This window comes from Rhinolophus sinicus, chromosome 7 (assembly GCF_057876585.1).
Source record: "Rhinolophus sinicus isolate RSI-liver-muscle chromosome 7, RSI-T2T, whole genome shotgun sequence".
In the NCBI taxonomy this organism is placed as follows: domain Eukaryota; kingdom Metazoa; phylum Chordata; class Mammalia; order Chiroptera; family Rhinolophidae; genus Rhinolophus; species Rhinolophus sinicus.
In genome coordinates this window covers 27,248,430-27,272,918 of record NC_142507.1, presented here as the reverse complement: position 1 = coordinate 27,272,918, position 24,489 = coordinate 27,248,430, and the positions used below count along the sequence as shown (strand labels likewise).

The window sequence follows — 24,489 nt, the reverse complement described above, 5'->3', positions numbered from 1 at the left end:
CGGCCGGCCCAACCGTTGCCATGGCCACGCAGTATGCTGGGGATACGCAAACACCCCGCGCACGCCCAGGAGCCAATCAACGGCGGGCTGAGGAGTTGCCATAGCTGCTCTGTGTGTTAGGGCCGCGCAGGCACCCAGCTGTGGAGACCCGGTTGGTTGCCCCAGGCCCAGTACCCGGGAGGGTCCCGGCAGCTGCGCTCCGCTAGACATCTCCGCAGCCCGATTCACTGAGCTCCCAGCATGAATCGCAAGAAGCTGCAGAAGTTGACGGACACATTAACTAAAAATTGCAAGCATTGTAAGTAAGAATCACGTGTGGGATGAGCAGAGGCTCTGGTGTTCTACCCGGTGACAATGTCCACTGCTCAACCTGCTTTCCGCCTCCAAGCCTTACTGCCAGTGGAACGCCCTCCATACCCACCCCTAAAAGGAAGTACCCAGGTGTTAGCTCCTTGGGGCGGACACCCATGCCTGCCAATGACCTTGAGAGCCCATATCCAGGTGTCCAGGTATCCAGCAGTACATTCCCACAAGAACATTTACTTTTCAAACTCTCTTCTTAATTTACCTTTACATTATAGAAACGTGGTTTATGTACCCAGGAGACACATGTGGTTTTAGCCTCAGAATAAGTACTAAAAACCACGGACTCAAGAAAAGTACCACAACTAACATACAGCTGCTTTCTAGCTCTCTAGAGCAAATAAACTGGCAGAATACAAGTTCTGGACACCTACCAAGAAATCCACAGGGAAAATGGTTAGCAACATCTGAACATCTTTGGGAAAGAAACCTGTATCAGAGCAAGGAGATTTGTTTGGAAACCAAAGAACTCACCAAAGCTAAACACGTGGTAAAGAATCTGTTCCTAACTGTAGACTTCCACTTTCCAGTTGCTGGTGGGGTTGCAAGGTAAAGAAGACTTTCCAAGTGACAAAATGAGCACTGATTAAAGATATCTACCCCAATTGTGTATTCTAAAATGTGGTCCTAGATTTTCATAGAACGGTATTCAGACTGAAAACCAAAACTGTACCTGGGCAGGGAAGCTAAGGATGTGGTTTAGATGAGGAAAATATTGTCAGATGAGCAAGTTTATAAATTGTGTGCTGATTGCAAAACTACTGGCCACTTGAGGAAGCTGGAGATACATAATCCCAAGACCACCCCAACATTGTGCAAAGAAGGAGGAACAGACATGTTTTAATGTAGTTCTAGAGATTACAGTATCTAGTGCCTTCTAATCATATTTAGTATCTAATGCAATGAGTGTTAAAAAATACTCTTCTAGTGGAGTGGTACTGTAAATGAAAGTTATGGTGTGTATAAGCATCTTAAACTTTGAGGGGGAAGAAAAGGCATCCTATAATTGAAGGCATTATTGTTATTATAATCTGATGAGAGTTTTGTTCCATTGTTTTTCTTAAAATACTTCCATTTCTGGGAAAAGACCAGACCTTCCTAAAATTTCTAGTAAACATTTTAAATAAACAGTGCAATAACTGCTATACACAATGCTGAATTTAATTTAGTCCTTGTTCAGTAACTTTGGAATATATTGCAAACAGACATTTTGTGAACAATCAAAGTGAGTGTATTAAGAGATAAGTGAAAATATGGCAGGAAAAGCAGTCATATTGCTTTTCATACTTACATAAAAGTTTTAAAGTGAGCCTTCAAAACTTTGATGATTACCAGTTAAATTCTGTAGACATAGAATAGAAAGTCATGGACATTAAAATAATTTTAAATTTCTTTAAACAGAGGACCTTTCTCCTAAAGTCACATCTTAGTTGCCAAATGACAATCCCACTAAGATGAAATGGATAAATTTTATAGAATCAGAGAAGAAGAAAATATCTTACATGATTATCTAGTTAATCCACCATTCTACATATATGATCTAAAGAACAAATGGAAACCAATCCAAAAAGATGAAATGCCATTCTTGAATTTCCCTCAATTTCATTTAGTATTGTATTCTAGAATTTAAGAAACATTTTTGCAAGAAAATTTTCTTATGGTTAACCTTGGATCCTTTGGATAATTAAGCTAATGTTCTTTAATTTTTATTTCAGCCAAGATGTATAAAGACTATTCAACATCCCCTTTGCTAGCATTTCATATATATAAATAGAGTGCATCATTCTTCATGCAGGCTTTTCTTCCCCAACCAGTAACAGCTCTTTTTACTTTTAGAACTTTTTAAAATTGTGGTTAAATACGCATAACATAAAATATACTATTTTAATCATTTTAAGTGTACAGCTGTATGGCATTAAGCACATTTACATTGTTGCACAGCTGTTACCCCATCCATTTCCAGAACTTTTTATCTCTCCCAATTGAAACTCTGTATCCATTAAACTATAACTCCCCATTTTCCCCTTCCACCAACCCCTGGCAACCACCATTCTACTTCCTGTCACTATGAATTTCACCACTATAGGTACATCATGTAAATGAAATCATGCAATATTTGTCCTTTTTTGTCTGGCTTATTTTACTCATCATAATGTCTTCAAATTTCATTCATGTTGTAGCATGTATCACAATTTTCTTCATCTTTAAGGCTCAATAATATTCATTGTATGTATATACCAATTTTGTTTATGCATTCGTCTGTCAATGAACACCTGGGTTGCTTCCATGTTTTGGCTACTGTGAGTAATGCTGCTATGAACACTGGTGTACAAGTATCTGAGCCCCCACTTTCAATACTTTTGGGCATATAACCGGAGGTGGAATCCCTGGATTACATAGTATTCTGTTTAATTTTTTGAGGAACTGATATACAATTTGCCACAGCAACTAACAGCTCTTTTAAAAATTATAGTCTTTATACTCTTGTCTACTATTTAATTAATTTATTTGCTTTCCAAAGTTTTCAATGTTCCTCTTACATTGTGGTACCCCAAACAAGACATCGTACTCAAGCCTGTTCTGGCCTGTAGGATTAGATGTGATTTCTCCTTATGTTCTGTCTTCATTTACATGCACAGGTTCCATCCTTGTTTTTAAAAATATTCAACCACAATTTTGTCTTTTTGTGAAATAAAATCATCCCCATTTTCTATCTATAATTCATATTTAAACTCATTTTAATGCTCTTAATGCTAAGCAATAACCCTTCTACTTACATACCTCAATTGGGGATTGGAAAACAAATAATTAGCTCAGTGTTTGTAAATAGCAACCTTCATGCAATTACGTGTGTGAGCAAATGTGCACATGTGCCTATATTTTTTCAATAAAAACTTCTTTCCTCCAAAGTACAACTGAATAGTTGCATATAAATATTCACATCATCCACAACAAGAACCACAATGGGTGCTAGAATATCCTTAAATGCTTGTTATTGGAAAGTATGTGATTCTGATTTCCAAAATCTGGTTTATGGCTTCACTAAGGCTAATGGGAAATGAAAATTATTGCCTGGCTTTCAGGAGCCTGGTATCTATTCCCAGGGAAAAGTTAAGTTATAAATCTCATGAATGACTATAATCAAAATGTTGGGGGAAAAGTTACCATTCTTAAACAGTACCATGCTTACTTTGAATCATACTCTACTGCCTTTTAAAGTTTAGGATTTGACTCCACTATCATTATTCAGGTAATATTATCTTCTTTTTTCCTACGACTGAACTTGCATTTGTTTAATATGTAAGGGAGTACTTTGTCCTCTCTTTATAGTGGAGAATACTCTATTGTAGACATCTTTTATTAACTTAAGATTCATCAATCTCAAAACAGGATAGTCTTCTGTTGGCAACTACATATTTGATGACTTTGATACTGTTTGTCTATAAACTCATTAACATAATATCTTAGAAATTAAAGATAAAAAACATTTTTGTTATATCTTAATTTTATTTTTTCACAGTTAATAAATTTGAAGTGAAATGTCTTATACAACTTTTTTATAACTTGGTGGGAGATGTAACAGAGTGGCAAGGTGTGGTCATTGGACTGGATCGTAATGCATTTCGAAATATCTTGCATGTGACATTTGGAATGACAGATGACATGATTATGGACAGAGGTAAGAAGACGTACAATATTCAAATGGGCCAAATCTAGCCATAACTGAAAAAAAAAGTTTAGTGTTTGGACATACTCCTGGTAAGAAGCTTAATGTTCTGTATTCCCAATTTTATTTGAATATAAAATTTTAATTTTTATATTTAAGGGAAGGATCATAGGGAAGGAGATAGCATCCACTCTATTTTGTGTATTTAAAAAGATAAAGTCAGCTTGAATAATTAGGTTTCCCTCAATTATATCAGAAAACCGAAAATATTTCTATTTTTACTTAGTAAATGTAAAAATAAAAAGAATAGTTTTAAAAGGACATTTAAGTTTTCTTACATCATCAGAAGTATATCAATAAAAATTAAGATATAGTTCTAGCATGTAATAGCATTACTTTTCTTGAATAACAAAAATATAAAATTAACGTCAGAGCACGTATATCTGATGTTCATCGCAGCTTTATTGACAGTTGCCAAGACATAGAAACAACCAAAGTGTCCTTTGATAGATGATTGGATAAAGATGTGGTGTATATATACACAATGGAGTACTATTCTGCCATAAGAAAAGATGAAATAGTGCCATTTGTGACAACATGGATGGATCTTGAGATTATTATGCTAAGCGAAATAAGTCAGACAGAAAAAGCCGAGAACCATGTGATTTCACTGATATATGAGATATAAAATTGAAAACAAAGGAGCAGACAAACAAATGAAGAAACAAAAACTTATAGACACAGAAAATAGTTTAGTGGTTACCAGAGGCTAAGGGGGAGGGGGATGGTAGATGAGGGTAAACAGGATCAAATACATATATGGTGATGGAAGGGGCACTAACTCTGCGTGGTGAACACACAATGTGATATATAGATGATGTATTACAGAATTGTACTACTGAAACCTATGTAAGTTTACCAACTATTGTTAGCCCAATGAACTAAAAATATATAAGATTATATATTTTATGTTAATATATCAACATATATAATATATCAATATATTTACATGTTAGTAAGTATTGAATAATATGTTTAGATATTCAGAATTTTCTTTGTTCCCCAAAAATATGAAGGGAAACTATAAAAGTTTAAAGAAAGACTTTTCCAATTTTATGATGTCTTAATTTCCTCCTTTGCAAATGAGAATGTTGGACCATATGATCCTGAAGTTTTGTTGAAATTTTAAAAGCGAGTAGTACCAGTGTAGATACATTACTGAGAATAAAAATGCAACACGTGTTATAATTTACTTCTCTGTCTTTTTAGTATTCCGAGGTTTTGATAAAGACAATGATGGCTGTGTAAATGTATCAGAATGGATTTATGGATTATCGCTGTTTCTTCGAGGAACTTTGGAAGAAAAAATGAAATGTAAGATGTCAGCTTATCCTATCAGTTTGTACATTGTGATAAACATATTTAAGGAATCTAAATCAATGTCCTCCAACCCAGCTAATCAAGTAGGTTGTCTGTTGGTTGGCTGGTTTGAATCCCCATTACCCTCTTTTATGGAGAAAATTCAAGTCAATGATAAGAGTTGAAATAATTAATGAAAAGGAAAATCAAGAGATTTTAAAGAGTAATTAATGCCAAACAAGACTGCATAGTCATATACTACACATGCTAATTATGCACATATGCATTTACTTATTAAGGTATTAAGTAATTTACATATTTCATTACTTGAATTATAACCATAAAAGTAGAGAACATTGATTCAAGTGTTTTGATTCTTAGTTAATTCCTAATTCTGATGAACTCTGTTTAAGAGTCATATTTCAATCAGTTTTCCAAGTTTCAAGATGAAAATGTTTTAAGTTATTAATTTTTGGCATGCTTTTCCATTGCTGAGTGTAATGAAACTTTTTTTAAGGGTCGTTGAATATATTCATCAAGTGTATATTAAGCATTTATTATGGAAATTAGATTGTGCAAAGGCCTGTGGGATTCATAAGACAATCAACAATGTAGACCTTGGCCTTGAAAACTATCAGAACAAATGTTACCTTAACAATAGTATCAAATTCATAATTGGCTATTTTTTTAAAAGATTGCTTTGAAGTTTTTGATTTGAATGGTGATGGATTCATTTCAAAGGAGGAAATGTTCCACATGTTGAAGAACAGCCTTTTCCAACAGCCATCTGAAGAAGACCCTGATGAAGGAATTAAAGATTTGGTTGAGATAACACTTAAGAAAATGGTAAATATGAGTAATTTAGAGTTTTATATTAAAAATTACAAGCCAGGTGTGGGATAGAAATAAGAATTTAAACTATAGTAACTATCAGTTTCCTGCTTGGTGAAATAAAACACTTGAATTGTGCTTGTTCTTATTATTAGTTTCAGGTGTACAGAACAACATAATGATTAGACATTTATGCCCCTCACAAAGTGATAAGTGCAACAAGACTGCTACCCATCTAACAATGCACATAGCTATTACAATACCATTGACTATATTCTCTATGTTGTACTTTACATCCCGTGGGGGAAAATTTATATATATATATATATATATATATATATATATATATATATATATATATATATATATATATATGTATATATATATGGTCTGACAATTACGTTCACGAACTCATCCTAGAAAAAGTGCTACATACCTTATTGATGGATATCAGTACGGTCACCTTCAAAGTACTCCCCTTGGGAAGCTATGTACTGATGTCAGCACCTAGTCCATGCTTCAAAGCAATTTTGGAACTCTTTTTCTGGAATGGCCATCAGAGCTGTCGTCATATTACCCTTGATGTCCTGAATGTCAGCAAAATATCTTCCATTCAATATTTCCTTTATCTTCAGGTAAAGAAAGAAGTCATTGGGGGCCAGATCAGGTGAGTAGGGAGGGTGTTCCAAAACAGTTATTTGTTTACTGGCTAAAAACTCCCTCACAGACAATGTTGTGTGAGCTGGTGCATTGTCATGATGAAGAGCCATGAACTGTTGGCGTAAAGTTCAGGTCATCTAACTTTTTCACGCAGCCTTTTCAGCACTTGCAAATAGTAAACTTGGTTAACTGTTTGTCCAGTTGGTACAAATTCATAATGAATAATCCCTCTGATATCAAAAAAGGTTTGCAACATGTTCACAAACTTAATTGTCAGACCTCGTGTATGTGTGTGTGTGTGTATGTATATATCATTTAATATTATTTTGTATTATTACATATTATAATATATATAACACTTCATATTATTTTATATTATTTTCAGTTGTACAGCGCAGTGGTTATAATTTGTATATATATATTTATATATATAAAATTTACATTTATATATATGTAATTTATAAATTATACGTATAATTATATACATAGTCAATAATGTAAAAACTATGTACAGTGTCAAATTTTAAATCTAGTACCGATTTGACACCGTACATAGTTTTTACAACATTATTGACTATATTCTCCATATGTAGTCCATCCCTGTGACTATTTTGTAACTAGCAATTTGTACTTCCTAATCCCTTCACCTTTCTCAACCATCCCCCTAATAACCCTCCCATCTAGCAGTCATCAGTTTGTTCTCTGTATCTTTGAGTCTATTTCTGGTTTTGTTTGTTCATTTATTCTGTTCTTTAGATTCCACATATAAGTGAGATCATATGGTACCTGTCTTTCTCAGTCTGACTTATTTCACTTATGATAATATCTTCTAGATTCATCCATGTTATTGCAAATGGTAATGTTTCATTCTTTTTCATGGCAGAGTAATATTCCATTGTATGTATGTACCACCATTTCTTTATTCAGTTGTCTATCGATGGGCATTTTGGTTGTTTCCATGTCTTGGCTATTGTGAACAGTGGTGCAGTAAACATAGGGGTGCACATATTTTTTTCGATCAGTGTTTTGGATTTCTTTGGATAAATACCCAGGAGTGGAATTGTTGGGTCATAAGGTAGTTCTATTTTTAATTTTTTGATGAACCACCCCACTGTTTTCCATAGTGGCTGCACCAATTTGCAGTCCCACCAACAGTGCATAAGGGTTCACTTTTCTCCACCTCTTCACCAACATGTGTTGTTCGTTGATTTATTGATGATAGCTCTTCTGATAGGAGTGAAGTGATGTCTCATTGTGGTTTTTATTTGCATTTCTCTGATGATTAGTGACGTTGAGCATCTTTTCATATGTCTGTTGGCCATCTGTGTGTCCTCTTTGGAGAAATGTCTGCTCAAGTTCTCTGCCCATTTTAAAAATTACATTGTTTGTTTCTTTGATGTTGAGTTGTATGAATTTTTTAAAATAAATTTTGGATATTAACCCCTTATCAGATGTATCATTGGCAAATATCTTCTCTTATTCAGTAGGATGTCTTTTCATTTTGTTGATGGTTTCCTTTGTTGTGCAAAATCTTTTTAGTTTGATGTAGTCCTATATCTTTATTATTTTTTTTTTGCTCCCTTTGCCTGAGTAGATATATAGGTAAAATTATTAATAAGGGTAATGTCTGAGAGTGTACTTCCTATATTTTCTTCTAGGAGTTTTATAGCCTCAGGTCTTACATTTAAGTCTGTAATCCATTATGAGTTTATTCTTGTATATGCTTAAGAATATGGTCCAGTTTCTTTTTTTTCTTGCATGTAACCATCTGGTTTTCCCACACCATTATTAAACAGACAATTCTTGCTTCCTTTGTCACAGATTAAGTGACCATATAGACATAGATTTATTTCTGGACTCTGTTCTGTTCCATTAAATCTATGTGTCTGTCTTTATGCCAAAACCATGCACTTTTGATTACTATGGCCTTGATGTATAATGATATCAGGTAGCATGATACCGCCAGCTTTGTTTTTCTTTCTCAAGGTTACCATGGTCATTTGGGTTTTTTTTTATGGTTTCATATAAATTTTAGGATTATTGGTCCTAGTTCGGTGAAAAATGCCATTTGTATTTTTATAGGGATTGCACTGAATCTATATATTGTTTTGGGTAGTATGGACATTTTAACTACATCAATTCTTCCTATTCATGAGCATGGTATATGTTTCCATTTTCACGTATCTTCTTTAATTTTCTCTTCAATGTCTCATAATTTTCTGAGTACAGGTCTTTTACTTCCTTGGTTAAATTTATTCCTACATATTTTATGTTTTTTGATGCAGTTGTAAATGGGATTGTTTTCTTAATTTCTTTTTCTGATAGTTTGTTATTGGTGTATAAAAATGCAACCAATTTCTGAATATTAATTTTGTATCCTGGTACTTTACTAAACTCATTTATTAGTTCTAATTGTTTATGGTGAAATCTTTGGGATTCTCTCTATATAGTAACATGTCATCTGCAAATAATGACAGTTTACTTCTTCCTTTCCCATTTGGATGCCTTTTATTTATTTTTTTATTTTATTTTAGTTTTTCCTGTCTGTTTGCTGTGGCTAGAACTTCCAGCCCTATGTTGAATAAAAGTGGTGAAAGTGGGCATTTTTGTCTTGTTCCTGATGTTAAGGAAAATGCTTTTTAGCTTTTCCCCATTGAGTATGATGTTAGCTGTGGGTTTGTCATATATGCCTTTATTATGTTGAAATATGTTCCCTCTATTGCCTCTTTGCTGAGAGTTTTTATCATAAATTGATGCTGGAATTTGTCAGATGCTTTTTCTGCATCTATTGGTAAGAGCACTTGATTTTTGTTTTTCATTTGTTTATGTGGTATATCATGTTAATTGATTTACAGATGTTGAACCAACCTTGCATAACAGGAATGAATCCCACTTGATTGTGGTATATGATCTTTTTAATGTATTGCTGAATTCGGCTTCCTAATATTTTGTTGAGGATTTTTGCTTCTATATTTATCAGGAATATTGGCCTATAGTTTTCTTTTTTTGTAATATCTTTGTCTGGTTTTAGAATCAGGGTAATGATGACCTTGTAAAATGGGATCCTTCCGTCCTCTTGGAATTTTTGGAATAGTTTGAGGAGAATAGGTATTAATTCTTATTTGAATGTTTGGTAAAATTCACCTGTAAAGACATCTGTTCCAGGACTTCTGTTTATCGGGAGCTTGTTGACTACTGATTTAATTTTGTTGGTAGTAATCAGTCTGTTCAGATTTTCTGTTTCTTCTGGGTTTAGCCTTGGAAGATTGTATGCTTGTAGGAATTTATTCATTTTTTCCATATTTTCCAATTTGTTGGCATATAGTTGCCCATAGTTTGAAAAAAAAATTATCAATTTTTTTTGTTTGTTTTGTATTTCTTTGGTGTCTGTTGTCACTTCTCTTTCATTTCTGATTTTATTTATTTGTGCCCTCTCTTTTTTTCTTGATGAGTCTGGTAAAGGTTTATGAATTTTGTTTATCTTTTCAAAAAACATGATCTTGGTTTCATTGATCTTTTGTATTTTTTTTTATTCTCTATTTTGTTTATTTGTTTATTTCCACTCTGATCTTTATTATTTCCTTCCTTGTACTCACTTTGGGCTTTGTTTGCTGTTGTTGTTTTTTTTTTTTTTTTTTTTTTTTTTTCCAGTTCCCTTAGGTGTAAAGTTAGATTGTTTATTTGAGATTTTCCTTGTTTCTATATTTAGGCCTACATGGCTATGAATTTCCCTCTTAAGAGTGCTTTCACTGTGTCCCATAGATTTGGGTTGTTGTGCTTTCATTTTCATTTGTCTCAAGGTATCTTTTAATTTCTGGATCTCATTATTGACCTACTCATTATTCAATAGCATGTTATTTAGCCACCATGTCATTGTGTGTTTTTCATTTTTTGTTATTGTTCTTTTAATTGATTTCTAGTTTCTTACTCTTAATAATATTGTGGTAAGAGAAGATGCTTAATATGGTTTCAACCTTCTTAAATTTATTGAGAATTGTTTTGCAGACTAACATATAGTCTATCTTGCAAAATATTTCATTTATACTTGAAAAGAATATATAGTCTGCTGCTTTGGGGTGACATTCTCTAAGAAGATCTATGAAACCTATCTGGTCTAGGTGTGTACTTTAAGGCCACTGTTTCTGTGTTGATTTTCTGTCTGGAAGACCTTTCCATTGGTGTCAGTAGGGTGTTAAAATCCCTGATTGTGTTACTGTTGATCCCTGCCTGTATGTCAGTCAATATTTGCTTTATATATTTAGATGCTCCTATGTTGGGTGCATAAATGTTTACTAGGGTGATGTCCTCTTATTGGAGCGATCCTTTTATTCTTATGTAATGTCCTTCTTTGTCTCTTATTATAATCTCCATTTTAAAGTCTATTTTCTCCAACAAATGTATTGCTACCTCAGCTTTTTTGTCATTTCCATTTGTGTGAAATATCTTTTTCCATCCCTATACTTTCAGTGTATGTCTTTTGTTCTGAGGTGAGTCTCTTGTAGACAGTGCATGCATAGGTCTTGTTTTCATAGCCATTCAGTTACCTTATATCTTTTTTTTTTTTTTTGGAGCATTTAATCTATTTACATTTAAAGTGATTATTGATAGGTACATAGCCATTGCCATTTTATTATTTATATTTTTGATCTTCATTTGTTTTCTCCTTTTTTCTGCTTAAAGTAGTCCTTTTAACTTTTCTTGTAATACTGGCTTGATGATAATGAATTCCTCCAGCTTTTTCTTGTCTGGAAAGCTCTTTATCTCTTTTTTTTTCAATTTTAAATGATAGCCTTGCTGGATAGAGTAGTCTTGGTTGTAGGCCCTGTTTCATGACTTTGAATACTTCCTGCCAGTCCCTTCTGGACTGCAAAGTTTATGTTGAGAAATCCCCTGATATTCTTATGGGAGCTCCCTTGTAAGGAGCTAGTTGCCTTTCCCTTGATGCTTTTAGGATTCTCAATTTGTCTTTAACCTTTGCTATTTTAATTCTGATGTGTCTTGGTGTGGTTCTGTTTGGGTTCATTTTGTTTGGGACTCTGTGCTTCCTGCTCTTTTATGTCTATTTCCTTCACCAGGTTATGGAATTTTCCAGTCACTATTTCTTCAAATAAGTTTCTTGATCCCTTGCTCACTCTCTTCTCCTTCCAAATGCAAATGTTGTTATGTTTCATGTTGTCCCACAGGTCCCTTAAACTAACTTTATTGTTGTTTATTCTTTTTTACTTTTGTTGTTCTGATATGGTGTTTTCTCCTACCTTGTTTTCTAAATCACTAATTCAATCCTCTTTTTCCTGTAATCTGCTGTTGATTCCTTCTAGTGTATTCTTCATTTCAGTTATCGTGTTCTTTATTTCTGACTGGTTCTTTTTTATAGTCTGTGTTCTTCTTTATTGAAATTCTTTGTTGAAATTCTTACTAAGTTTCTTAAGCATTCTTATAACCAGTATTTTAAACTCTGTCTCTGGTAGGTTGATTGCCTCCATTTCATTTCATTCTATTTCTGGAGTTTTCTCCCGTTCTTTTATTTGGGACATGTTTCTTTTTTTCCTCATTCTGGCAACCTCTCGTGTTTGCTTCTATGTATTAGGTAGAACTCCTATGTCTCTCAGTCTTTGCTGGGTGGCTTATGTAGTATGTGTCCTCTGTGGTCCAGTGGCACAGTCTCCCTCATCTCCTGCACATGTGTTCCAGGAGTGTCTTTTAAGTGTGTTGTGTGTATTCTCCTGTTGTAGTTGAGCCTTGATTGCTTTTCACATATCAGTGGGTAAGACTGACTCCCAGGCTAACTGACTATGATGATTGACTATGACCACAGTGTATGAGCTCCTATTTGAGGGCTGACCCCTCAGAGGATGATTTGTGGGCTCCTGTGCCTCTTAGCCCACCCTTTCAGGTAGAGCTCTGGTGTGGACTGAAGCTGGCCTCTGGGTGTGTTGTTTCTGGGGTCTGTTGGGAGGGGCCAATTTCAACCTGGCTTGTGATTGACCAGTGGCTACCTGGTAGGAGCCACAAAGCTATATTTGGTTGGTTGCTGCCTGTGCTGGACACAGAGGCATGTGATGGTGGCCTCGCTGTGAACCAAGGCTGGCTGCCACCAGTGTTGGTCCTAAGGCAACTTAATAAAAGGTGCAGCGTCCCCTAGACCTATTGTCACCGTCCGGCTGCCTATAAGACTCAGTATTTGAAAGAGCTTCCTTAGTTGTTTTGGCTCGGCTGGTTGACCAGTTGTTTAGAGTGCCCTCAGCAATGCAGCAGTAGCTGTGTGGGACAGGATCCCAGAGAGTCATGAGATGTGATTGGTGGTTTTTACAGTTAATGCAAATTCGGTTCTTGTGCCAGTGCCCAGCCTATGACCACTCTGTAATGTGCCCTGAGAACACTGCAGTTAGCCATTGCTTGCCTCATGCTCACAGATTCCTGAGAGCTGCCCAAGAGAGGCTGCAGCACAGGTTTTGGGCCACTGCCCAATGCCAAAAGTTCCCTGGGCTGCCATGACTATCCACTACTATAAAAGGCTTCTGCAGTTTGCAGGGTGGGACAGAGCCACTCAGTAGTTAAGCATGTCCCAAGCTATGCAGTACTAGCTGTGCAGGGTGGGGACCCAGGGCGTCCCTAATGTGGTACACAGGCGTGGATTTTACCAGACAGTGCAGTCTCAGATTAGGCCCTTTGGAGGAGGGTTCAACGTAGAGCATATGTCATCCTCCTGTAGGCTACACATGAGTGAAGCTCCACACAGGGATAATGACTCCTGTTTCTCCGGCCGTAGCCTCAAGGCCACACAACTCTCTTTCCTTGTATGTCTCTGGTGTCTCTTCAGTCACCGCCCCTCCACCAGAGACCAGGTGAGTGTTTGTAAGCAAGTGATTCTGCGTGAACGCTCTTTAAGAGAGCATCTGGGTTTTCAGCCACCTTCTGTCTCACCAGGACAGGCAGATAGACTCCATACTGATTTTCACTGCCAGATGTTATGGGAACTCCTCTTCCCAGCACAGGACTCCTGAGCTAGGGAGCCTTGTGTGGGGCTGGGACCCCTCCCTCTTCAGGGGGGACCTCAGTCACCAAGGTGTTCCTCCCACTGTTCCTCCTGGTGTTCAACTACTATCTGTGGATTTGGGGTCAGCCCATTTTGCCTCTCTGCCCCTTCATCCAGGCTCGATGTGGCCTCTTCTTTACATCCTTAGTTATAGGGATTCTGTTCAGCTAGTCTTCAGATGATTCGTGAGGTTGATTGTTCTATAATTTCTTTGTAATTTTTGTGGATCCTGGGATGCAGTAAGCATAGCATTTACCTAATCTGACATCTTGGGCCCCCTCCCCTCCTGAATTGTGCTCTTTTATTATAATATTATCATTTTTATTTTTTAAATTTCACTATTTAGTCTCTTTTTTTCCTATTACTTTTCTTTTATTAACAGTTGACCATGAAAAGACAGTTGTGTTTGCAATAAGTATTTTATGTGTTGACTGACACATGGCTGGTCACCCCTAGGACTATGATCACGATGGGAAGCTCTCCTTTTCAGACTATGAACGATCTGTGAGAGAAGAGACTCTTTTACTGGAAGCTTTTGGACCATGCCTACCTGATCCAAAGGTAATGAAATATATTACTTTCACTGAACACTAACCAAAATATAATGTAGGATCAACAATCCAGGACTTCTTGGTTTGGTGAGTGATGGATCAGATGAATCACACTCATCCAAAGAGAATAGCTTCTAAATAGAGAAAGCCCACTATAAAAGAACCTGATGATACATTTTATAGTACTGTTTTAGCGCAACACTATTTTTCCTTCATTAACTCATTCATTTATGTAAGAAACAATTACGAAACTTAATGTGTGCCAGAGCACAGATGAAAGGCTCAATGGAAGCACTGAAGGCTTATATTTTCCTGGGAAAAACCGACATGAAAATAATTAGTGAACAGTGTGATAAGTATTATTATAATAATAGTTAATGACTTGTACAGTGCTTCATCTATGCCAGGCAATGTCATAAGCACTATGCCCCCACATCACCTTATTTAATCCCACTAACAATCCTATGAAGTAAGTAGTATTATTATCCTTATTTTACAGATGATGAAATGAGGCTTGGAAAGCTTAGGGAAATTGTCCAAATTCATGCATCACATGGAGTACCTTGGGTATCCTGGTGCTAAACCCCATAGAGATATGCATAGAGTATTGTGGTAGCACAAAGAGGGCATCTAAACCAGCTCTATGGAATGACTGCTGAATTGCTGGTGGGACATGGAAGGCTTATCCGTGCTTGTAAGCACACAGTAGTCAGCTAGGTCAATATGGGACGAATGATCTAAGCAAAGGGAATGCGAGAGACAGGGGGTGAGGGGAATGAATCTGTTAGAAGAACATTTGGTGTGGTATGAGAATCATGATAAAGCTGGAGATGCATAGAAGGGCCAAGGCCGATTGAGCTTGGAACTTGCATTTTTGTCTTGAAAGTCACAAGGATTCATTGGAAGATTTTTTTTAAATTAAAGTTTATTGGGGTGACAATTGTTAGTAAAGTTACATAGATTTCAGGTGTACAATTCTGTAATAATATCATCTATATATCACATTATGTGTTCACCACCCAGAGTCAGTTCTCTTTCCATCACCATATATTTGATCCCGTTTACCCTCATCTACCACCCACCTCCCCCCTTTTGCTCTGGTAACCACTAAACTATTGTCTGCGTCTATAACTTTATATTTCTTTATTTGTTTGTCTTGTTCTTTTGTTGTTTTCAGTTTTATATACCACATGTCAGTGAAATCGTCTGGTTCTCTCCTTTTTCTGTCTGATTTATTTCACTTAGCAGTGTAATCTCAAGATCAATCCATGTTGTCACAAATGGTACTATTTCATCTTTTCTTATGGCAGAATAGTATTCCATTGTGTATATATACCACTACTTATTTATCCATTCATCTATTGAAGGACATTTTGGTTGTTTCTATGTCTTGGCCACCGTAAATAAAGCTGCAATGAACATTGGAGCACATATGTCTTTATGGATAAATGCTTTCAGATTTTTAGGGTAAATACCCAGAAGAGGGATTGCTGGGTCATAAGGTAATTCTATTCGTAATTTTTTGAGGAACCTCCACACTGCCTTCCATAGTGGCTGCACCATTCTGCATTCCCACCAACAGTGTATGAGGGTTCCTTTTTCTCCACAGCCTCTCCAACACTTGTTACTATTTGTCTTGTTGATGATAGCCATTCTGACTGGGGTGAGGTGATATCTCATTGTGGTATTTATTTGCATTTCTCTGATGATTAGTGATATTGAGCATTTGTGCATATGTCTATTGGCCATATGTATGTCCTCTTTGGAGAAATGTCTATTCAGGTCCTCTGCCCATTTTTTAATTGGATTATTTTGTTGTTGTTGTTGAGTTGTATGGTTTCCTTATATATTTTGGATATTAGCCCCTTATAGGAGGTGTTGTTTGCAAAAATCATCTCCCATTTGGTTCGTTGCCTTTTTATTTTCCGATTGTTTCTTTTGCTGTGCAGAAACGTTGAGGTTTTTCCAAACTGTAATCTTGAGTTCTCCATCATTTAAGTCACATATTTCCATGTCTTTAAGTTCATTTTCTGGAGACTTTTCATTTTCTTTCTGAACTGTCTTGTTACCTTGGTTATGCATGGCAATTGGTGAAATAGGTTGGTAAGAAGGTGTCTTTCCTTTGCTTTCTGATAGGAACTGGTAGAATGCTTTATTTTCTTTCCAACTGCCGCCTTTAATTCTCTCTCATGCTGTAGTGTTATATTTTCTTTGCACCATTCAGGTTTCTCACATAATAGGGGGATTCCTTGGAAGGTGGTCTTCTCCTCTGTGGGCAGGTTCCCTGGGTCTCAGGGCACTGTTTCCGTTGGGGGTGTGGAAAGCCTCTGAAGTTCCGAACCTTTCCTGCACGAGATTCAGGGCCTGTGTGTTTCAGCAGCTCTGTTTACCCCTGTAGGGATCTGCCTAGATAGGTGGGGGTGGGGGCAGGATGGGTTGTGTGAGATGGTGTGAGCAATGGCGGCAACCACCAGCACAGCCAGTCCTGCATCCAGGGCTCCCTCTCCTTTGCCGGAACTAGTTGGGTTGTGAGTCCATGGCTGCGGGCTCTAGTTCTCAGAACTGCAAATATTCTGTTTTTTAGATCTGACAGTGCTACCGTTCCTCTTCTAGCACTGGGAGGGTAGGGATGGGGCAAGCTCTGGGAGGATGGGTGGGGTCGGCTAGGCTCCATGCCTAAGCCTTCCATCCTCTGCTTGGCAGTGAGGGCTTTTTCACCCTTCTTTTGTCAGTCTTTGCTCCAAGGCCTCTGCTGTGAGCACTGGGTTCTGCTGTGTTATATGGTGATCCCTCAGGCAGGACTGTGAGCCATAATGGGAGTGCTAGCAATGTGAATTCTTCCCTCTCCCACAGCTGTGGTAGCTACGGAATGGAGCTTGAAGGTCCCAGCTAGGTCTGCATCCTGTTCCCGCATGTTCCATGTCTCTGCAGTTCCTGGTTCCCTCCATCCCTGCTTGTCCAATTTGCCCACCTTTAGATGATTTAAATTGCACGTCTCTTAGTCTTGCCAGTCTGCTGCGCAAGGAGTCCTTTGTGGAGTTATAGTTGTTCAATTTGTTGTAAATTCCAGGGGAGATTTCAAGAAGCTCACCTCATGCTGCCATTTCTATGACCTCTCATGGAAGATTTTAAGGAGGTGGAATGATGTGATATATAACTATTGCTATATACTGCCACCTAATCTCTAGTCTTTATCTCCAGCTGCCTAGTCAACATGTCCAATAGATAATCTCAATAAATTGGTTTTTCCCCAAATTTACTCCTGCCCCAGTCTTCCCTATCTCAATTAATGACATCCACATACACTCAATTATTTCATAAAAAAAACTAGGATTGATTTTTAATTTTTCACTTTTAGCACCCTTAACTGCTTCTTCAAAATATATTCTTGAATATAACTTTTTTACACATCTGTTTACCACCAACCTAAATCACGGTGCCATCATCTGTCACCTAGCCTAGATTATTAGCTTTCTTGCTTCTACTGTTGTCACCCTAGTGACTAGTCTTTGCAATATCTAGTATATTTAAAAGTATATATGCTCTCATGCCCTTTTCTTGCTGGAAATTCCCAAGTGGGCTCTCTTCTATTATCTGCCAATCTCTCTTGCATCTGGAGCTACTCCAGCTGCCTCATTTTTCTCCTCAGTTGCCTTTACACTTACTCTAGCCTCTTGTCTAGAACATCCTTTCCTCAAACCTTCACATGCCTCAGGCTCTCATTTTATTCAGTCTCTGCTCAAATGCCATTTCCTCATTCTGTTCAAGTGCCACTGACCGTCTTTACTACCCTTCCCCCGCCATCCCCTAACCTTGCTTCATTTTTCTTCATAGTTCTTATCAATATACAGAATATATTTACTCATTTACTTATTGTCTGTCTCAACATGTAGGTGTAAGCTCTCTGGGTGGGAAATTGGTATTTTTGTCCACTACATTCTCCCATATACTATGTGGAGTTAACTAGTATATGTGGTAGTTAACTAGTAAATGTTGAGTGGATGGATGAATGGATGGATAGATCTCAGAAGTGCTTGATGGAGAGTTCTGGATCTGTCTCATTCCAGCTCCTCAAGAACTACCTCATCACTTATCTTTCTCTTTACCCTACATCTTTAACCTCTTCTCTCACTATTAAAACTTTCTCATCAGGATTTAAACACATAAATCAGACCCATCTTAAAAAGAAAAAAAAGAGAGGGATAGAAGGAGAAAGAAGAAAAGGAGGGAGGGAGGAAGGAAAGAAAGAAACAAAAGGAGAGAACTTAACTTAATTCCACACCTCCTTCTATTTCCTGTCCTATGGCTTTTTTTTTTTTTTTTTTTCACAGCCAACTGTCTTGAAAGAATTGTCCATATTTGTGACCTACACTAGCATCGCTTCTTCCTGTCCACTCCTGTAACTGTTCTTGCCAAGGTCACCACATCCGTGTAATTAATAAATCCCAAGTGTTCAGCTTTTGGGTTCTTGTGTTACTGGACTACATTCCTTCCCCACCCAGCTCTCAGTCTAGCTTCTTCTGCTCCAGGAAGCATCTGCACTACCTGTCACAGACTGGCTGTGTTATAATTAGTCCTCCTGGCCTCCAAGAATCCACTGTGTGCTTACTCTGTTGCAGGCCTCACTGCAATAAATTAAGCTCACTAGTTTCTGGGCAGTCTGAAGAGCAGGTCATGTGGTCTTGCTCATATTTGTAGCCCCATACTAAGCATTGTGATTAGAATATAGTCAGTACTGTCACCATCTGTGAGTGAAAATAAAATAATGCATGAACATCACGAGTTCTTGATTCCCACTAGTCTTCAGTTAGCTTATGTCTCTTCAAACATGATGGAAGCGTACAGAATGTTTTATTTTGTCCTACCTTTTTTAGAAGCCTGTACTAATTTGAGTACTTTCATTTTACAGAGCCAGATGGAATTTGAATCCCAAGTATTCAAAGATCCAAATGAATTCAACGATATGTGAATACCTAAATGTCTGTGTTGTCTCAAGTGAGTAAAAAAGGAGGTATATATGTATTGTGTATTTTTTCTGCTTAACTCGGAAAGATGATGTTGAATTGTGTGTTTGGCCTGAGGGATGATACGTTTATATGTATCTTTCAACTTTGGTATAAGAACCAAGTAAAATATATGGAAGACAAGAAGTTCCTTAGTAGATGTTGTTGGGTTTGGCAAGATAAGTTGATATTGCTAGAGATATTTTATATTTGGACAATCTGTTGAAGCACATAACTGTCGTAAAATGTTTATAATAATGAAATTAATAGAGAGGTTATATAATCATGAATTATTAAGTCAAATACTCTTCATGTCATAAAAATGTTGGGCATAAATTTAAAAATCACTGAAACTACTGAATTTCCTTTGGAGCAATAAGTAATTAAGATGGCATAAAATGATACTGGCATTTAACACTTAAATATCTTTCTGCTAGGCATTGATGGAGATTTAGAGAGATGAAAGACACATGTAACCTATTTTAATATGATCTTTATTATTGTTTGAGGTTTTGTCATAACAACCCAACTACATTTTAAGGGGTCTCATCACATGTATGTTTATATCTCTTACAGCAGTAAGTATAGTCCTCTGCAGAGAATGGACACTCAACAAATACAATGGATTGAAAAGTACAAAGTATCACAAGATAAATCCAAATTCAAAGTGGAGGATGAGGAAAGTGTTGTTTCTTTCTTTCTTTCTTTCTTTCTTCCTTCCTTCCTTCCTTCCTTCCTTCCTTCCTTCCTTCCTTCCTTCCTTCCTTCCTTTCTTTCTTTCTTTCTTTCTTTCTTTCTTTCTTTAAATTTATTGGAATGGCAATGGTTGGTAAAATTGCGTAGGTTTCAAGTGTACAATTCTGTAACACATCATCTATATATCATATTGTGTGTTCATCACCAAGAGTCAGTTCTCCTTCCATCACCATATATTTGATCCCCCTTACCCTCATCTACCATCCCTCTCCCCCCTTACCGTCTGGTAACCACTAAACTATTGTCTGTGTTTATGAGTTTTTTCTTTCTTTTTTTTCACTTTTTACTTTTACTTTTTCTTCTGCGTTTTTTAAAATTTCATTTTACTTTTTATTAGTTTCAGGTATATAAAGCAATGTAATAGCTAGACATTTATCATTTATTTCCCACACAAAGTGATGATCCCCTTTCCCCAATCTACTATCCCTCTGACATCGCATATAGCCATTACATTTCCACTGTCTCTATTCCTAATGCTGTACTCCGCTTCTCATATATATATATTTGGTATTTATTATTATTCAGCTTCAGCTTCAGGTGTACAGTGCAGTGATCAGGCATCTACATTATCCCTGAAGTGGTCTTCCCTAATAAGACAGGTGTCCATTGGATACCCTACAAAATCTTTACAACATTGTTGATTACATTCCCCAAATTGACTTTCGTATCCTTGTGTCAATCTTGTGATTACCAATTGTGCTTTCAAATCCCCTCACCTTCCCCCTTATCCCCACTCCCCCTTACCATCTAGCAACCCTCAGCTTTTCCTCTATGCCTCTGAGACTATTTCTGATTAGTTCATTCATTTGTCCTTTTCTTTAGATTCTACATATAAGTGAGATCATATGGTGTTTGTCTTTCTCTGTCCAACTTATTTCACTTAGCATAATGTTCTCTAGGTCCATCCATATTGTTGCAAATGGTAAGATTTCATTATTCTTTATGGCTGCGTAATACTCCATTGTATAAATGTACCACAGTTTCTTAATCCAGTCATCTACTGATGGGCATTTCAACTGTTTCCATGTCTTGGCTATTGTGTATAGTGCAAAACGGGGATCTTACTGAATGATAGAAGATATTTGCCAATGATATATCCGATAAGGGGTTAATATCCAAAATTTATGAAAAACTCACTCAACTCAACTCCAAAACAAACAACCCAATTAAAAAATGGGCAGAGGACATGAAGAGACATTTTTCTAAAGAAGACATACAGACGGCAAACAGACATATGAAAAAATGTTCAACCTCACTAATTAGAGAAATGCAAATAAAAACCACAATGAGATACCCCCTCACCCCAGTCAAAATGGCTATCATGAATAAATCAACAAACAACAAGTGCTAGTGAGGATGTGGAGAAACAGGATCCCTTGTGCACTGTTGGAGGGATTGCAGATTGGTGCAGCCACTATGGAAAACAGTATGGAGGTATCTCAAAAATCTGAAAATGAAACTACGTTATCACCCAGCAGTTCCACTCCTAGGTACCTATCTGGAGAAATCCAAAACTAATTAAAAAAAATGTATGCACCCCTATGAGTTTTTCTTGAGTTTAAGCTTTCAGTTTATCTCTGGAGTCATCCTCACCCCTCCTGTCATTGCAGTCAGTTGCAAAGTGCCCTCTCTTCAGGCTCCCTCTGTTTCTCTACTTCAACTCACTCTCTATCCCCCTATCTGGGTGTACCTCAGTGGCATGCCTCCGCTGCCTGGGTTCCCCTTGTGCATCCTCTTATCAGGAATTGTGTCATACTGTGGTAGCCAGCCATGAACTCCTGAAGACAGACCTTCATTTCCCTTTGCCCCTCCCACTCTCCAGCAGGTGTCTATGGGCATTGGATGGAAGCATAAGAAAGATGGGGCCTATATGTGTTCTATGAACTGCTGTCTAGCTCTTTCGTAAATGCATGCAAGCAGCTTATATCTCTTCTGTCAACATATAAATATTCAGAGGCTATTTGAGTATTAAATACCTTTTGTTACAACATATGTATTATTAAGATTAAGCAATAGAGTACATTGTGAAAAAAAAATGGACTGTCTTAAATAAATGGAATAAGCAATTACCGTGAAATAAAGATGTTTTACTATCCAAGTATTTTCTTAAAATTTTAGATGATTATATAGATGGACTTTGACACAATTTTTCTATTTTGAGTAGGTATAAATAATGCAATATACAATATTTTAATTTTTAATTGCATTTTTCTGATTACAAGGTAATAGACGTTCACTGAAGAATATTCAGAAGTTTAGGAAATTGAACAAATAAAATGAAATTATTCAGTAATATTCTAGTATAGATTCTTGCTGGTTTTATTAAGGCATTTTATAAGTTTACCTACATTTATGCACATAGTATACCTATATATATCTTTTCGGTAATCCACATTGAAAATGCTCGTTTGTAAGCTGCTTTTTTTTTTTTTTATTAAATTTATTGAGGTGACAATTGCTAGTAAGCTGCTTTTTTTTATGTACCATTATCACCTCAACGTTTTTCTCAGGTAATTAAATTTTTGTCTCTATCCTCACTTGTAATGACTGCCTCATGTCCCATCATGACAGACTTCATTAAACCATTTCCTGCCATTGACATTTTGGTTGTTCCCACATTTTTCCTATTATAAATAATTTCCAAAATGAACTCTCCTGTAGTTCAATCTTTTCACGTGCATTATTGGTTACTTACTTGGGAAAAGTTCGTAAATGTAGGAATGTTGGGTTAGAGGCCAGCATAATTTTGAGATATCTAGCACATGTTACCAGGTTACTCTCCAAGAAGGCCTGCTATGCCCAATGCATGAGAATGTCAATTCCTTTCCATATGGTGCACACTCTTTTAACTTTTTTGGCCAGTGTCATGGACCATAACTGACCATGATTTAATTTATCATTTAAAGAACTAATCTTATACAGCTGTACCTAAACTTTTTACTATAGGTTGATCAAAAATTGACTTCCATGTGAATAACCCTGTTTTATTACTTGATATTATTTAAAACTAATTTTTTTTTTAAATATTGTAAATAATTTTAGTGAACCTTAAGATGATGTTGGTACTTGACTATAAGAATCCATGAGCTCTGTTTAAGAGCTTCCCTGTATAGTATACAACACACCACTTGGCTATTCCTTATCATAATCTGTCCAAATCATTTCCTTCTGCTACTATACCTAGATTTCTGGATTCTCTTAATTTCACTACTGTAGCAACTCATAAATGATTTTAACACTGAAAATTCACTCAACTTTAATAGCAGGGTCATCCGAGTACACTGAGTACCTTTAAGAAAAAGCTTTCTTCCCTCTTATTCTGAGCTCTGCAGCCCCTCACTTCCCGCTGCCAAACTTGCCCTGACTCCTCCTCCTTCTAAGTACAGCCAATTTTGCTCAGCCCTGTCTTTGCCTGCCTTTTGGGCAGCCGGGTTAGGACTATGGATGAACAAATATAATTTGGAAAATTGAGCATAGCCTTCTCACTGACTTCTCAAAGCACTAGCTTCTGCTTCTCCTCCCAGCACTCTGGGAGGGACAGCAGAAAGTAAGCCAGGTCCCTTTGGGAGAAGTTAGCATCGCCTTGCAAGCAGTATGGGGAGATTCTGTTTGGGAAACAATCAAGTACTTTTTTTCTTTTTTTTTTTCACTGCAGGATTTAAAGACTACCACTGAAAACTGGTAGTCCTGCATTCTTAACCTGCAAATATCTTTGGGTACAAGATTGCACTTGTAAGAAGCCAGGCCTGCAATTGCTTTCATCATAAAATCATCCAAAACATTCACTAAGTTCCTACTTTGTGTTAAGCCATGAGGGTTAATAAATTCTAGGTCAGTTGCCCTGCCCTCACCTTGTTCGTGCTATAAAATGAAGACTCTACCTCCATGCCACAATTCTATCATCACCTATCACTCTTTGGATTCACTGTGACAGTCCCTCGCCTGCCATTCTTCTCCTCCTCCCCTCAAAAAAGTTATAATATTTTTAATTAAAGGAGATAGTAAAAAGGAATTAAAATAGAATATACTGTGAAACTATAAAGACAGACATGTCTGAAAAAGGTTTCTCTGAGCTGCTCTTTGGATTGTCCATTTTTCCTGACTGAATTTTATTCAACTGCGTCCATTTCCTCATAAAATCATCCCCTAACTCCCCCACAGTCATCCAGAACTAATTGTTAATTCTCATCAAGTATGGCCAAGAAAGAGTGAGAATTGCATTTGACATGAAGAGACTATGTAAGGCACATAATAAAATAGAAT

At 36.7% G+C, this 24,489-nt stretch overlaps 1 protein-coding gene across 1 annotated transcript; it reads left to right on the top strand.

The window, feature by feature from the left end:
• The first annotated feature begins 112 nt into the window (after positions 1-112).
• On the top strand, positions 113-22,324 carry CLXN (calaxin). The gene is made up of 7 exons (XM_019717072.3): positions 113-298; positions 3,884-4,042; positions 5,300-5,404; positions 6,084-6,235; positions 14,373-14,477; positions 19,377-19,462; positions 20,047-22,324. The coding sequence occupies exons 1-6, from the start codon at positions 241-243 to the stop codon at positions 19,434-19,436; spliced, it is 639 nt and encodes a 212-aa protein (XP_019572631.2). The 5' UTR covers positions 113-240; the 3' UTR covers positions 19,437-19,462; positions 20,047-22,324.
• Positions 22,325-24,489: the final 2,165 nt, after the last annotated feature.